This window comes from Lissotriton vulgaris, chromosome 2_1 (genome assembly GCF_964263255.1).
Source record: "Lissotriton vulgaris chromosome 2_1, aLisVul1.2, whole genome shotgun sequence".
NCBI lineage: Eukaryota > Metazoa > Chordata > Amphibia > Caudata > Salamandridae > Lissotriton > Lissotriton vulgaris.
This window is the reverse complement of record NC_141687.1, coordinates 999,185,459-999,203,586: the sequence shown is the minus strand read 5'-3', so window position 1 is coordinate 999,203,586 and position 18,128 is coordinate 999,185,459. Positions and strand designations below refer to the sequence as shown.

General features: G+C 42.6%; 1 protein-coding gene across 1 annotated transcript in view; it reads left to right on the top strand.

Annotated features, from left to right (window-relative positions):
• The window catches only part of LOC147731528 (sodium channel protein type 2 subunit alpha-like), a 951,803-nt gene that overhangs the window by 830,257 nt on the left and 103,418 nt on the right, over positions 1–18,128 (top strand). Inside the window, exon 21 of the mRNA XM_086956592.1 lies at positions 6,732–6,854. Within this exon, the coding sequence (XP_086812718.1) occupies positions 6,732–6,854 (123 nt within the window). The remainder of the gene's footprint in view (positions 1–6,731; positions 6,855–18,128) is intronic.

Here is an 18,128-nt window from a genome sequence, read left to right as displayed (position 1 = left end):
AACATTCCTGCTCTCGCGCATTCTTCAGGTACTATATTTGACTTCCTGTAGTCTTCAATTTAGCATCCACTTTCAAACAGGGATTGTGGATCCCTGAGCAGAGCAATGTATACTTCTCTTTATTTTGTTTTACTCTTGTCTGTGCAGAATGACGCACCATACTCACTTTCTTCCATTCAGTTAATGGCTTTCCCTACTTCTCTCTTACATAATAATTTTTAATCATCCTTGTTCACCACGAACTGTACCTGTGAAAGAAGATGATGTAATCTCCTGCCGTATTGAGGTATTTCTTTCTATAAAGATGTTATTGCCTCTGTAAAAACGTGGAACTAAGTTTAAACTCCATCACGCTTCTCTTCTCATTCTAGATGGTTGAGGAGCCTAACAAGTCACTGCTTGATCTCTCAGCCGCATGTGATGCCGTCAACTTTAAAGTACCGTGCATGGATGTCAATTATGGGTCACCAGGAGTAGCAGGTGCTCCCCTGGTCTTACTTTGGTACCTTTGGCTCTACATTTTGGTACTCTAGGCAGTGGCAGGAATAGACAGCAAGCATTATTTACTGAAAGTGTATACTTTCTGTAGTTTCTTCTATTAGCCTTTTCTCAACCCTCAGCAATACATAGAAAGCTATGTAGGGGCTACAAATGGAACAAGTGCTCAAATCTGTGATGTCACCAGGGGTCGAAGGGAGTAAAAAGTAGGTGAGCTTCCTACAGGGTCAGAAGCAAGCATGCAGTCAACAAGTGATGGTAGAGAAAGCTATTTTATTGGGTTGTTACTGCATTGTGTGGTAGTCTTCTTCATAGCGATGTGTCTTCAATTATTTTCTAAACTGGAGCAGCATTGAGGTGGTCATGATTGATACAATAATGTTGTTGCAGATCCTGCATGCAGAGGTGGAAAAGGCCTTTTACCTTGCATTGCACTTCTCAGTCTACATTCTGATGGTGGCCTGGATGCAGATGTGCAAGGTTTCAACAGAGATGGTGATCTTGTCCACAAGATAAGCTTGGGTGCAGGTCAGCCATGATGCAGCTTGTTTTGAACATGATTCAAGTTGGCAATGGGAGCTCTACCTGGCTGGAGCTGATATGATCACATTTCTTCAAGCCCTGGATGAGACTGCAATGGTGTGTAGCATAAGGGGTGCCAGTGTAGAGTCTGGAAGACTGCAAAGCAGGGTGTTATCACCATCCAGATCCAGAGTACGGCGGCTTGAACAGCAGTTCTAAACTCACTTTCTGGAGAAAACAGCTTTACTTTGTTTAACAAGAACCTGATACCAAGCCATCTTTGTTTTTTGACATTGTGTGCCTTGTGTTTGAGGTTTGTGTCGTATGTGAACCCAAGTGACTTGGCATTCAGTGAAAGTTGAATTTCGAAGCTGGTAAATTTATTGCCATTGTGGTTTGTACTATTTTTTGCTTGTTCTTGACAAATAATATAGATTCTGTCATGGTTGGTTTGAATTTCAGATATGGTTTTGGACATCCAGGGTTGGATGAGGTGCAGGCAGTGCTTGCGGCATTGGATGGCTGGAGCAGAGGAGTCTTTCAAGCAGAGTTGTTCATCATTGGCATATTGCTGAATCTTGATATTGTTATCAGTAAATAGAGGCCCAAGGGGGCTCCATTTGCCAGTTGAAGGTGACAAAATATAGTATGGCACACTAAGGGCCTACTCAGGTGGCAGGGATTTTACTCGGTCTATAGTATCCCATGTGAACACACTGGAAAGGTTGGTAGAGAAGCAGTGACGGACATTGCCAGCAAATCCGATATTAGACTCCTGTTTGTAAGTGAGGGTTGGGTGATTGACTCTGTGAAAGGCAGCTGAGAGGTCCAGAAATATCAAGAAACAGGGGCCACTTTCTGCTGTGGGCAGTAGGCTGGTGTCTGATGTGTAAGTTAGCATTCTTTGTTCTACAAAGTGATATGAAGCCATAATATTATTCACGCAACAGATAGTCAGCATTGGTGTGTATTGGGAGTTAAATGTAGAGTGCTTTATCAGTAATCTTGTATTTTAGAAAAACAATGGTTCAGGCGTGGCCTAATAAGGTCCTTAAAGGAGTATAGCGTACGATTAATTCACGCTAGGGAGCTAAAGATGTAGGTACACAAAAAATCTTTAATTTATTTTCTATTTCAACACATACCATAAAGTTTCAGGTGCTCATGTGAGTGACAAGGTGCATAACGTGACACAAGTGAACATAGTGAAAAACGAAATGTCACACAACAACAAGGTAAAAACCACAGAGATATATACAATAGAGTGGGGGTATTTCCTTGAGTAGGTTGACGATGTTTCGATCTATATTGATTTTGGATCATCTTCAGGACTGAGGAGCCTCCTGAAATCTGTAGCTGGGACAGTCCATCTGGACAGTGAATTCGAATCTTTAACCGGAGTAACCGGGATATCGGGTGAATTGACAGAAAAGATTTTAGATCCGAGTGATTATCGATTTTCGGAGTCTGGGCAGCTGAACAAGGTGGCTTAAAAGTGGGTCCTTCTGGAGTGAGTTCTGTTTAAAATTGTAGTCTGTATTTGGGGGTCCGATTAGCGGCTTAATCGCTATGGAAGAAGGTAACTGGTCATGTTTAAATCGGGTCGCCTGGTGTTAATCACGGCGAGATGGCGGCTGGAAAGGGGCGTCCGAGTGCCGAGCTGCGTGAGAGCAGCTAAGCAGCTCGGCACTCGGACGCCCCTTTCCAGCCGCCATCTTGCCGTGATTAACTCCAGGCGACCCGATTTAAACATGACCAGTTACCTTCTTCCATAGCGATTAAGCCGCTAATCAGACCTCCAAATACAGACTACAATTTTAAACAGAACTCACTCCAGAAGGACCCACTTTTAAGCCACCTTGTTCAGCTGCCCAGACTCCGAAAATCGGTAATCACTCGGATCTAAAATCTTTTCTGTCAATTCACCCGATGTCCCGGTTACTCCAGTTCAAGTTTGGAATTCTCTGTCCAGATGGACTGTCCCAACTACAGATTTCAGGAGGCTCCTCAGTCCTGAAGATGATCTAAAATCAATATAGATCGAAACATCGTCGACCTACTCAAGGAAATACCCCCACTCAATTGTATATATCTCTGTGGTTTTTACCTTGTTGTTGTGTGACATTTCGTTTTTCACTATGTTCACTTGTGTCACGTTATGCACCTTGTCACTCATATGAGCACCTGAAACTTTATGGTATGTGTTGAAATAGAAAATAAATTAAAGATTTTTTGTGTACCTACATCTTTAGCTCCCTTGCGTGAATTAATCGTACGCTATACTCCTTTAAGGACCTTATTAGGCCACCCCTGAACCATTGTTTTTCTAAAATACATTTTACCCCAGGTTCGCTTTATGGGGTACCCTTGTTCTCAAGATATATTATCAGTAATCTTGCCAATGAAGTGTAGATGATAGATAGACCAGTAGTAAGCGAGGTAATCAGGGTCTAATGTAAGCTTTTTAGGAGTGGGGAGATCAGGTCTATTTTGAGAGATTCTGGGAAAATGCTTTGAGTGAGGGATACATTGATAAAAAAGGTTGAAAGGGTTTCCCCGCAGAGAGCTTTGATGAAGAACAAGGGTAAGATGTCATCTTCACATGAAGTGGCTTTTGGTGAGTCTGTGAGTGACATATCTTTGAAGGATGACCAGTGTGGGGTTCAAAGAGAAGGGAGACATCAGCGGAGAACTGGATTGGTGTTTTCACTGTGGTGCAGCTGGATCTTTTTCATTTTTTCTTTGATGAAGAGGATGATGGCATTTCACTTGTCTGTGCTGTATGGATAGGAGACCCAGCTTGGTGTTGATGCAGTGCTTGATTGTCTTGAAAAGAGTTCTGCTTCTGTTGGTTGCTTTATTGATGATGTTGGGATATTACTTTGCTTTGGCTCCTGTGACTAGCTGTCTGTGTATTGCCTAGAAAGACCTCAGTATCATTTAGTCATCAGGAGTGCTATTTTTCTTCCATTATCTTTCCTGTCTGCAGTAGGAGCATTTATGGTCAGCGAGGTCTTTAGAATGCCAGGGTGCTTGTGGTTTTTGGAATGCACCTGCATGTTTTGTTTGGAGCATATATGTTGATATAGTTCTCTAAACATTTGTTGAAGTTGTTTGAAAGGGTGTTGGCATCAGAGTTGGGAGGGCAAGATTTTAGTTCCTGTATTAGATTGTCATTGTAGAGGTTTTTGAAGGTTCTAAAGGTTTTGGCATCTCTTTGGGGAGGATGCCGACTTGTTGATATGATACTGAGCAGGGGAGTATGGATAGTGAAGTGGTTGGTAAAGCACAGAAGTATTGGTGGTTTGTATGAAATCATTGATTATACTGAAAAGACAAGGTCATGGATGTGACATTTGGAATATTTCCGCTGAGTAATATACTGTATTATGTTAGGTGAGTCAAAGAGTTTGAGGCGGGTGTCTCTGGCTGAGGTGGCGAGGAGATCTGAGAATTCATCAAAGAAGTTATTGTTGAGCCCTGGAGGCATGTAGATGAGATGGAAGGTAACACTCCCGCTTGCAGAGAGTTGGAAGTGGCATGTCATTAGCTCCACCGAGTTGACAGTCACTTGCTTGATTAAAGTGCAGGACAATGAGGATCCACAAGATAGATGCTGTAGCCTATGTGGAAAAGAACTTATAGAATGTGTGAGGAGAGGGGCTGGCCTATGCTTCGGTGATGAAGAGAGCATCAAGCTTGTGGAAGGTGATGAGGTCTGTGATATCTATTGCATGGAGTATTGCAGAGTGAGAATTGATCAGCATTAGTTGAAATGTGTGTTCTGTATTTGGATAGTATATGGTAGTTAGTGGGACATGTACAACATTGGGTCTTTGTATTTTGAAGATGCTATGTTAGTGTTTATGTTATCTTGGTCTAGGAGTCTTTGTTGGAATTGACAATATAGTGTCCTTCATACGGCACGTCATTTTATCGTATCTTGTAGGTTTCAGTGCAGCTGAGGTTCTGCCTAATGCCCTTCCTGGCTCTAACAGTCCCTCAAAGGTAATACCCTTGTCTTTGTTAACCCTTTTGTGTGTACTCTTGGGTGGAGGGATGCCCTAAAGAGTTGATTTTCTGACCTCAGTGTCAGAAATTTGGCAAGATTATAATCTGGGCATTTCTCTTCGAGTGGCAGGTTTACATCCTACATCTCTACCTAAGAAGTAAAAAACACAAGGTGACCTTTCGCTTCCTAGATCTGGGACATGCAGTGCCTAAGAGGCTGAGCACTAGCAAATGAAAGGCCCCTGAGCCCCCTCACATATTGGCCAATATGTGACGTGGGATAAAGAGGAAAGCATTGAGCTACATACGGAATGGCACATTGGGCATCCGTAAGACTCCAATTGCTGCAAATTGAGATGTGATACTGAGTGAACTGCAAAACACCCATAACACCGAGCCAGACACGCTGACCCCAAATGACAGCAACACCCCTGAGTGCACACTCTGGGAGGAATATAGGCCCTGACACTGATGTAGTTGAGGGTCCATGGCTGGTGGGCACGCTCACACATCATCGGACACAGGTTTCAGGGTGTACATCAAAATAATCTAACAAACAAAAATAGAGGGGATACATTGACATGGGGGGCCAGGAAGCACTCCAGTTAGACACTCAACTACCTGTTATGTTTTTACTATTTTCTGTTTCATTATTACCCTCCTCCCCTGTTAGCAGACTTCCACACAGTCAGAACTTACTGAGAAAACAAATAGGATGCATTTGGATACTAAGTGACTGCAGATAACAACAGAGGTCAACATGTGAGGCGTATAAAAGTTAAGTATGAGCACATGATTGCCATCTTCTGAGACGCAGATATGTTCAGGTCACATTTGTACAAACACATACTGTCTGCTAAGGAGTCAGACAGTAATGGCTGATACAGAATGCGGTTTACACTGTTTATGTCTGTTTTGTTAAAAGAAAATCAATAAAACAAATTCAAACAAAAAAAAGATTACAATCTGGACATTTTCAGGGCTTGAAATAGTTGTGGAGAATGCCAGCATGGTCACAATGTAGAAGTGAGTATATACAAGCAGGTTATAGATGTATGGTCAGATGTTTGCAAAATGAGTTAATGTCCTGCAGGAAATGCCTTCATTGACTGCATGACCAGATTCTGAAAAACAAAAATGGGGCGTTAAATATTGAAGTAGGACTACAATTTTATATCAACTAAGAGTTTTGTGACCCTGATCATCCAACGAGGAATCTACAAACAATGAAGCTTCAAGGGATTATTAAATGCAATTTTTGAAATAAATTACATTGGTGTTCTAATTATTTTTACAGGACAGGTGGTGAAACATCGAAACTGTCCTGCAAACTGAGGGACACCTAGTCACCCTGCATCAACCAGACTGGACTTCTTTAGCTAAATAGCACTTGCTGTGCATAGCCTGTGAAGAGGAGGTAGCTTTCTAAGTCCCCTTGATAGACAAGGGGACTTAGAAGATGTGGACTAACAGTCAAGGTTTAGCTCAATAGGTGTGATGCAAGATGTACCAGTGTACACAATAAAACAAATAATAACAAGGAGAAAGTCCACAAAACAATATATACGATAAAAGAGTAATGCAAAGCAACACAGGCTTTCCAGATAAATGATATAGGCTAAATGTATGATAACTTGTTTTATTTTAAATTGGTATTACCTATAAATGAAAATAACTTATGCTGCTTTCCCTTTTTGCAGGTTTCCTTGGTTAGCTTAGTAGCTAATGCCTTGGGCTATTCGGAACTTGGTGCTATTAAATCTCTCAGGACACTAAGAGCACTGAGACCTCTAAGAGCCCTGTCGCGATTTGAAGGGATGAGGGTAAGATACAATACTTGTATTTGTGGTACTTTTAATATTCATTTTTCACAAACAAGTGGGTACAGGAAGAAAGCTTATGATGTGTATCAAATCTCACTGAAGATAACAGCCATGTGTATTAGTCGACCCTTCTTGCTGGGGTTTAGAAATGTGAATATGCAAAGGTACAAAGTCGAATAGATATGCATTAGCATTGTCAAAATCATCGTTTGCATTACTGACAATAGAAGAGTTGGTCGAGCGTCTGGCCTAAAGCTATGTTGTGATATTTATTATCACGGAGAACATTCTGTGCATTTTGCTTTGGTCAGAAATAGTCATGCAACACATATGCAATATTTAATATGTGGCTCTATGTAAGTACCCTGAAACGGCTTGCTTCATAATTTGACTTAGTGACTAGATGAAATAATAAAATCACGCAGCCAATAGTACTTCATTGAATATGAAGATTACTATACAATCCATGGGGCATCTACCCTTTTCAAACGTGGCCTGTGATTCCTGACTGACCCTCCTCCGTGTTCGGAATTGTGCTGCGACAGTTACAATGATGTTTTAAAACATAGCTGCAAAGCGAGTAATGCTTGCATGAAGGAACAATTGGCTTGAATCAGGAACTGTTATACATCTTAAGTTGGTCTTAGACATGCAAATGGATTTAATTGCGAACTCAGGCTAATCACAAAAGTTGATCTTGTACTCAAGATCCTTTACTTTTGCGCAATATTACACCTCGATGGAGTAATATTGTAGATGAGTAAATCCCACTTAATGGGTTGGTGAGTAGGCTTTTTGCATAAAACTGACATCACATGCAATCAAGTCATATAAGCTTTATCATGAAAATGTTATTAGAGGAAATGAATCGTGTGACACGTGATCCAGATCGAATCGCTGGAAGCTGACAGAAAATATTGACATTGAGACAGTTCGGAGGGTTCACCTTCAACTGCAGGAAAGTATACCTGTTATGCTGTGGGTTGCAGCGCAGCCCGCGACTCATCAGACCGCAACACTTACGTTCCACTCGATACAGCGGGACTTTTTAATTACTTGCCTGCAGCCTGGTGGGTTTTCTGGAAGGCTGCTGGGGGCATTCAAGGAGGCCATTTCTCTCCAGGCTTGCCCGGTTGGTCTGCAGCTTTCTTCTCACTGGGACCCTGCTGGAGGTCACTGTAGTTCTCCTTCCCATAATTCCTGGGAAGGAGTTTTCATGTGCCCTATCCATCACAGCAGCTCTTCTATACTATGTGGTTATTATTTCAAAATCCATCATGGCAGTCTCATGTCTTCCTTGATGTCACTTCCTGTTTTAGAGTAAAAAAGGAGTATGACTGCCTTCTTCCTTGTGTTGCAACACTCTTCTCTCCTGTTGGTGTTTTCACACTCCAGTTGATCCTCTCTTCCAGTAATTCTCAGTTTTTTTTTCTAGTGTTTTCCTACTTCCAGTTTGCTCCTTTCACGCTGGTATGGGTTGTTTTGCGGAGTCCTGGAAACGCCACCTCCTGTTCCAGTAATTGGGTTCTGGTCTTCCCCTTGTCTCCTGGAAGCTTTCCTTTGCCATCAGAGGTTCTTTCCCTTTGGGGTTTTTCCTCTTGGGGACTTATTCTAGAGGCCACTATCTGCTTAGGCGCTACCTGTGTCAGCGGTATTGTGGCTAGCAGAAGGGGCTCCCCATGTCTCTGGCAGATGACGAGACAAGAACTGGGCACAGCAATCCTCTCATCACTCTGTCTGCAACTAGCAGCCTGTCATTTGAGAAACTTGACAGATTGCAATGCCCAATTTCATGATTGGGCAGTGAAAACATGGATGCTTTAGAAGATCTAATACAAGCGGGACTTGCGGATCCAGCACTAAATCTGGTTGAAACAGTACAATAAAGAGCTCAAGAGCTGAAGCAACTGAGGAATGAGAATTTGGCTTTTCATCATGCACTTAATACCGAAGCATCAAATGTTCCAGCCATTTCTCCAGCTACTCCCCATTTTTTCAGGGATCCTAATAAACTTCAGGAATTTCTGAACTCCTTGACTGTGTTCTTCAATTTCTGACCAGCCCTATTTACCTTGGATCGAGCTAAATTTGGATACCTTATTAGTGCCTTTTCAGGCCCGGCACTGGCTTGGGCGATCTTATTGTTACCCACAGAGGACCCGAATCGTTCCGATTATACAGCTTCCTTGCAGCCTTCAATCGGATGTTTGTAAGAGCTGTTTTGGAGACTTCTTCTGAGGAAGATCTTTGTGAAATTCAGCAAGGCAATCAGTATGTTCTGACATACATTATTTGCTTCTGCTAGTTATCCGCTGAGACCACATGGGTGGAACGGACTCTTGTCACCCTTTTTCGCCAGGGTCTTCATCAAGAGATAAAGGATGAACTGGTGCATTCACCCCACGCCTCAATGAGCGTCATCGGAATGAAAGACGCAGGGCCCGAGTTCAACAGCCCCATGTGGTGGCTCGCCTTCATGTCCAGAAGAATGACACTCCTACCCCTGAGTCTCCTTAATATTCAGGTGAAGAGCCCATGGAGATTGAGATAGCTCAGATAGCTCTATTAGATTTAGAATGAGAACATAGATGAAAGCAAGGACTGTCTATGTATTGCGGCTCTCCTTTGCCGTTTGATCTGTAACGGTTCAACTTGGCCTAAGAAGGTTTTGGACGCACCGTATCCCGTCCTCTTTAAAAGGAGAGAGGACAGGAAAGTATGGAAGCCCATCAAATATTCCCTCCAGACTACTGGTTACCTCTTTATTATTTTTGGCAATGCTGTTAGAGCTTCCTAATGGAAATAACAAAAAGGTGCTGACACCTTCAGGATAGTGGGGTAAGTGAATTTCATCAAGTGAGAAATGTGCTCAGGATAGGCAGATACCCCAGGTTTCGGAAGGGTTTCCAGAACAAGTTCATACAGTAGATGGTACACCATTGGTCTCGGGCCCTGTAAAAGAGATGACCAGCCCTTTAAGATTGACCTTTGGAAGACATCATGAGGTTCTTCCCTTCCGTCTTATGTCTCTCCGAACCACGTTATTATTCTAGGACTTCCTTGGCTAGTAAGACTCAATCCATACATCAGCTGGAAGACTCAAACCCTATACCTGTCTTTCCAATTTTGCATCAGTTTTGCAATGTGACTGCAGATTATTGGCTCCCTAAACAAACCTCCTAAATCAAAGAAATAGAATTTGGTATGCTCAGTGTTTTGCAGGGAGTTCCAGCTCATTATCAAGGGTATGTGGATTCTTTCCAAAAACGTATGGAAGTCGCTTTGCCTCTTCATTGAGTATTTGATTGTAGTATTCCTCTCGAACCTTGTGCTATTGTTCCTTTTGGAAGAGTCTATTCTGTTTCGGAAACTGAAAAAGAGACCTTGAAACAATATCTAGAGGAAAATCTTCAAAATGGGCTCTTTATAGGATCCTCTTCTCCTGCTAGGGCTTCTCACTTTTCCGCTTCTAATATAACCAAGGATCCATGGCCATGCATCAGCTTCAGGGGAGTGAACAGAGTAGCCATCAAAGAAAGATATGCCTTGTCTCTCATCAAGGATATTCCGGAGTCTGTTCGGGAAGCCAAAATCTTCACCAAGTTAGACCGTTCAGGAGCCTAACATCTCCTTTGTATCAAAGAAGGAGAAGAGTGGAAGACTACTTTTAGAACACCCCTCAGACATTTTGAATACTGTGCTAGGCCGTTCTGATTGAGTAATACTCCATCAATTTTTCAGTGCTTCATGGACCATGTGTTTGTAGAATTGTTAAACCAGATAGTTGTGGTGTACTTAGATGAAATTCTAGTCTATTCTTCTGATCCGTCTTTATATCACAAACATGTTTGTCAAGTCCTGGATAGACTATGCCAAATTCTACTATTTCGCAGAACCGAAAAATGTGAATTTGAGCAGCCTGAAGTGAAATACTTAGTGTATTGTCTCAATAAGATAGGGATAGCTATGGATCCTCAGAAATTTCTGCTGTTCCTAATCAGCCGTCTCCTTCCAAAATTAAAGAGATCCAGTGTTTCCTTGGTTTGGCTATTTTGTATCTCCCATTCATTGGAAAGTTTGCTTCTTTGACTAGTCTGGTCAGTTAATAAACCTTACCATTGTTGGCTCCTAACTAGGCTCCACTTCAATCTGATCCATTTCACATTGGGGGATTATCGGGAATGGTGTGATCCTGTTGATGCTGAACCCTGCCAATGTGATAATTTTTCATCCCAGGACACATTGCACTTCATGATGTTTTGTGATTTTTATTCCAATATTCGCTTGAGATTTCTGGTTCCTATCCTGAGAGGCAGGGGTTTCACTCAGGTAAGACCGGCATTGGTCTTCCTACAGTCTTTGTGTAACCCTGGGGATATTTTTAACATTGCATCTTTTTTGGTAGCTGCTGTGAGGCTAATGAAACAAAGAATCCTAAAGATGTGTTCTCCCTAAGTAAGATTGTAATTTTTACTGTAATTTTATGGGACAAGGGATATGACCTTGTGTATTTTTATTTAAGTGTATAGAAATCTTGTCTGTGTATTTTAATTATTAAGTCAAAATTATTTGTTATATTGTCTACGTCTGTGGTTTGTCTTTCGTACTTTTATGATTTTACTTAATCGAATAAAGTGGATTGACTGACTGACTGACTAACTAGTTTGGTCTCTCAAATCCTTAAGAAAGAAAATTTTCGTCATGGATTTCAGTAGAATGAGCAAGCTGAGACAGCCTTTCAAAGATTTAAAGTAGCTTTTTCTCATGCTCCTGTATTACGCCATCCTGTACCTTCAAAAAGTTTACAGTCAAGATGGATGCCTCAGACTGAGTTATACAGGTAGTTTTCTTAAAACTACAAGAAGACGATGGACTAGAACACTTATTTTTTATCTATAAAACATCTTGTCTGATTAAGAAATAAAGTACTCGGTGTAAGAACGGGAACGTTTGGCCATGTGGCTATCCTGTAGCGAGTGAAGACGCTTCCTAATGGGAATCAGAAAACATTTTGAAATCATGCCGGGCAATCAGTATCTTTAGTGCCTTCACAACAAGCAATGCAGGAATAGCCGCCAAGCACGATAGGCCTATTTTTTCAATCAATATGACTTCATTATAACCTATATACCATCTTTTAAGATGTAATTGTTGGTGCTCTTTCCCAGCGATATTCTGAGTGCCAGGCTGCCATTCATCATAATATCCTGACCACTCAACGCATAATCGGAGCTGCACAATCTTTTTGGATGGAGTCCTAACTGGATATGCAGCATTAACAAGACAGAATTGGAGCTCCTTATATGACCAGGTCCACAGACAAGACAAATATTACTGCAAAGACAAGGGCTTATTAAACCAACCAAAGAGTTGCAGCTCAAAGTCCTAAAGAAGTGCCACAACTCCCCCATAGCTGGCCATCGATGCATCATAGCCACCATAGAATTAATCCTTTGATATTTCTGGTGGCTGATAGACCTGGCATCATTTGGCATGGTTTCCCTTGTCTTTTTGTTTCTGACCTCCTGTTTTTGATTATGTGCTGAACTTTCTTTTTGCTGGTTTTAGGACTCCGAGTACTTTACCACTGCTGGCCAGTGCTAAAGTGCAGGTGCTTTGTGTCTAAAATGTGATGGCCTTTGGCTTCTCCATGATTGGCATATTAGATTTACTGGTAAGTCTCTAGTATAGTGCACTACATATGCCCAGTGTCTATAACTCAAATGCTACTAGTAGGCCTACTGCTCTGATTATGCCACCCACATGGGTAGCCCATCAAACATGTCTCAGGTCTGCCACTGCTGAACCTGTGTTTGCAGTTTTAAACTGCCATGTCGACCTGGCTAGTTCACCTATTTGCCAGACCCAAATCGTACCTTTTATTATATGTAAGGCACCCCTACGGTAAGCCCTAAGTAGCCCCATGGGCAGGGTGCAGTGTATTTAAAAGGGAGGACATGTGCTTTTGAGCTTTATACGTCCTGGTGGTAGTGAAAAACTGCTTAATCTGTTTTCAACTGCAGCAAGGCCTATCTCTCTCCCATAGGTTAACAAGTGTAACTTCTAATTGTGAGCAGATAGAAAATTAGTGTTTGGTGTCTCTGGACTTTGCTGTTTGCTTTGCTGTGTTGACCTGCTGCCTGTTACTTCTTGTATGGGAGTGAGAGGACTAGACTCTACTCTCAATATTCTGCTTTCTAAGGCTCTGCAATTGATTGACTGAGTTTGCCTCCTGTTGCTGAAGTCTCAGGGACATTAAAAATTTCACCTACATTTTACTACCAGCACCTAGGCTCCTCTTCAGTGTGTCATGTCCTGCCAAGTGATGCCAAATCCAGTCCTGGTCCCTTGGAGGTGAATTTGGTGCTGCAACCAAGAAACCGGAGCATCGACTCCAAAGCATCAGTTCAGAATCATCGTACCCATGTGAAACTGATACAATGCCACTGCCTGCACCGAAGCCGTGGACACCGCATCACGAGTGCATGACGCAAGATCCTCAACTTTCAACGCAGCCCCGATTTTGCCAACACAGCACCTCTGAAGAACCGCTGTTGCATGAGTCTCAAATACCACACCACAGAAGTCCGCGGTGCAACGTCCCAACTCCAAAGCATCCCTGATCCTGCATGGCTTTCAACCGACGCATCACCTCGGCCCAGCGGTTCAACTTTGGCGCTGCGGAATGACACACTGCACTCTTGACATCGATGCCACATCACCTTCAGGAACCAAAGCCATGCACCCACAACGGATGCATCACCTCCTCTGCACAACTCTTCAGGAACTGATGCCTCACCTCATCTGTGTGATATATTGTCTTCGTCCAAGTTACTGTAAGGGGGTCTGCATGATTCCTGTATCTGGCCTACACTTCATCGCGGACTGAACTTTTGGATTTGTCCCGATCAAGTGCCAGCAGATAACCCTAGTTTGAGCTATGAACATCCAAGCACTGCATTTTAGTTAAATCTTTAAAAAATTCATATCTTGACTTCGGTCTGTTGGGTTTTTGTTGTATTGGTCTTGTTTTACTCAGGTAAATATTAGCTGTTTTTCTAAACTGCTGTGGAGTGTACTTTTGTGATGTATTCACTGTGTTACTGTGTGTGTGTGTGCACAAATACTTTACACGTTGCCTCTTTCATTAAGAGTGACTGCTCTGTGCCAAGCTACCTGAGGGTGAGCACAGGTAAACCTTTAGTGTGTACTACACTTACCAGAGTGTGAGTCCCTGCTTAAACAGGGTGCCTACCTCTGTCAACTAGAGGCCTCATTTCTAACTCTCGTCATAGCAGATACCCATGGGTTTTGAACCTTGGAAGAAGTCGTATAGAGGCCCCTCCTCTTCTCCCTCAAAGAGAAATGTTTTCATTATTTTTGGATCGGGTATTTGAGGCCTCATAGACAATCATGATATATTCCAAGTTTACTCTGTTCAAGTAGGTCTGTATTTTGGGTAGGAGAGTGATGTGGAGTGAACCCGTAGGACAAAAGTGCACAATATAAACTTTTGTAATTATATTTTTGATAGCAGGAAGAAGTAATTGTACCAAACACTTAGATCCCATGCATATATCTCTTCATACTTCTACTGAGTTCTATTTCTAGAATTGCAATCCTGAATCATAGGCCTCTACCCACAAATGTGCATACTTTTATTCACTTTTTTCTTCATAAAAATTAATTCGACGACCTTTCTTCATTTTTGGAGAGTTGAATGTTGGAGCAGGTAGAGTGCAAATTACCCGCTGGGTTTTGTGATGTTGCTATCCTCCTCCTCATCACATTTTATTTTTGATCTCTGTGATGTTTTATAGATGACACTTCAAGCTGGAGATGCTCTGGTTGGCATAAAAATGCTATCTGGGAAGCAGTGTCATTTCCCTTGGAATTAGGTTAAAAATATATAACAAATATTTGAGAAATAACACATGGGCTCGTGCAGGCATGCACACATATCACAAATATTTGTTTTGTGCAGTAAATGCATTTGCCCACCAAGTTGTCTTATCAGCTTTGGAATGATCAGGAAGTTTACACCCAGATCATTGCAACAGGCACGTTACCTTATGAGACGTCTAACTGATATCTCGAAATTGCAGGTGGCTGTTTCTTACAGGTGACAGTTTCCCAAAGAATGTGCCCAACTTCCAGTCGTCTACTGGCCACTAACAAGCCCTTTATATAAAACACTAAATTAACTGATAGATTGAAGGGCAACAAGAATGTTGGTTATTTTTTTAAATAAAATCCCGAATTCCATTTGACTCCTTTAACAACCAACATCTCTATCCTCCCAATGCTTTTCAATCAATTACCCGGGCTCTGCTTAATGAACAGTCTTCCTTATTAAGGTGCACTGCTAAGATGGTTGGGAAATATCAGACTCCCACCGCCAAAATCTCACTGATTATGCAATACCCAGGGTGCAATCCTGGCACAAGAATCATGCTCACTGTACAGGCATAGGACACATTCATTGGTAGTCATAGTACCCACCTGCCCCTCCCTTTCATTAGAGTGAATACATCATGGAGGAAATTGTACGTGTGGCTGTAGTTTTTTTTATTATACAGGGATTGTAGGGTAAACAAGTATGGGCCCCAAAAAACCTACTATCAACCATCAATCAGCAACAGCACAGCCTTTCTCGGGGCACACATTCATTGTTGATACTCAATGTCTCTGCCTCCGGTAACACCCTCCTCCTCACACACAGTACACTCACTCATCTCGACCATGCTCCAACACTGAAACTCAGCATACCAAGGCTCCCTTCCAGACCAGGATCACAGCCAGCAATGATGCTCAGCATGAACAGAATCACAGCCAGCAATGATGCTCAGCATGAACAGAATCACAGCCAGCACTGATGATCAGCATGAGCAGAATCACAGCCAGCACTGATGCTCAGCAAGAGCAGAATCACAGCCGGCTCTGATGCTCAGCATGAATAGAATCACAGCCAGCACTGATGCTCAGCATGAACAGAATCACAGCCAGCACTGATACTCAGCATAAGCAGAATAACTGTTATTCTGCTTATGCTGAGTATCAGTGCTGGCTGTGCACTGATGGTCAGCAAGAGCAGAATCACAGCCAGCACGGATGCTCAGCATAAGCAGAATAACAGATAGCACTAAGGTTCAGCAAGAGCAGAATCACAGCCAGCACTGATGCTCAGCATGAATAATATCACAGCCAGCACTGATGCTCAGCATGAACAGAATTACAGCCAGCACTGATGCTCAGCATGAGCAGAATCACAGCAGCACTGATGCTCAGCATGAGCAGAATCACAGCAAGCACTGATGCTCATCATAAACAGAATCACAGCTAGCACTGATGGTCAGCAAGAGCAGAATCACAGCCAGCACTAATGCTCAGCAAGAACAGAATCACAGCCAGCACTGATGCTCAGTATGAACAGAATCACAGCCAGCTCTGATGCTTAGCAAGAGCAGAATCACAGCCAGCACTGATGCTCAGCATAACAGAATCACAGCTAGCACTGATGCTCACAAAGAACAGAATCACAGCCAGCACTGATGCTCAGCATGAACAGAATCACATCCAGCACTGATGCTCAGCATGAACAGATTCACAGTCAGCACTGATGCTCAGCATGAACAGAATCACAGCCAACACTGATGCTCACCATGAGCAGAATCCGAACCAGCACTGATGCTCAGCATGAACAGAATCACAGCCAACACTGATGCTCAGCATGAACAGAATCACATCCAGCACTGATGCTCAGCATGAACAGAATCACAGTCAGCACTGATGCTCAGCATGAACAGAATCACAGCCAACACTGATGCTCACCATGAGCAGAATCACAGCCAGCACTGATGCTCAGCAAGAATAGATTCACAGCCAGCACTGATGCTCAGCATGAACGGAATCACAGCGGCACTGATGCTCAGCATGAACAGAATCACAGCCAGCAGAATCACAGCCAGCACTGATGCTCAGCATAAACAGAATCACAGCTAGCACTGATGCCCAGTAAGAGTTCAATCACAGCCAGCACTGATGCTCAGCAAGAACCGAATCACAACCAGCACTGATGCTTAGCAAGAGCAGAATCACGGCCAGCACTGATGCTCAGCAAGAGCAGTCACATCCTGAACACGTGCACGCAGCATGAGCATTCTTTCACACCCACAGTCAGACACAGCACCGACACCACATACTGTGCAGTCTTAGCTATGCATCCTGACCACACTCTCACCAGGAAACTAGCTCGCCAAATAAACAGACTCCCAGTTTTCTCACACCACCATCACTTTCGGGCACCAGAAGATTCTTATCACGCTTAGCTCTATTTCTCATGATTTCACACACGTCTTTTTAACCTGAGCCCCTTATCATCCACAATCACACTCTCAAATACTCACCACGCTTGTGGCATATATCAGGCTAACCAGCCTTCTGTGACTTAAACCCAGACAGGATCATGTGGCCGAGGTCGAGCAGTTTACCAGGGCCGGTTTTGGTTCCCAGTCCGGCACGGTTAGTGGTAAGCTCTTGATTCCAACCCTTAAATAGATTTTACCTGCCCTTTTCAAAGGTACATTCCCAATAATTGTTGTGTTTGGAAATTACATTCGAACAACAAACTTGCAAGTTTGTGGGTGTTCACCAGTTGTTGCTGATGTCCCAATCACAGTTGCACACAGGCCTACTCTCAGATGCGTATCCCACTAATTATGGCAGAATATCTGTATGTGCAAATCTAATTTCAAAGGGTGAATTATTCGAATAACAAATGGAATTTTGCATCTGTACTTTTGTGTGCGACTAAGTTGTACCTAGAAGCAGAATGCTCTTCAGAACTGGGACGTTCGAAGATATTATAATGTGGGGCAGACTCGCCGAGAATGTTGCAACATAAAGCAACGTGAAAATCTTCAACTTTGTGATAGGCGATTGACAAAAAGTTGTGTCTTATAAAAATATAGTTAAATGAATAAAATAAGGTGAAAATGATTAAACAAGTCACAAATACTAATAATGGCAGTTTTGCGTGATGCTAGAGTGAGCGGTGTCTTCACGAAGACTATCGCACTTGGAACTCTTACACTTTATGTTTAATTTTCATGATAATTACATGTATTATACTTGGAACTATCCTGCAATACACTTTTGTTCATTGTTTCAACTTGTTTCCCATTTGCCACTACCATTCAACATAACAATGGAGGAGTTGCGGGGACTATGTCTGTTCCGTACCTGAGAAGGGACGAGTATTGCCCCAAATGCACA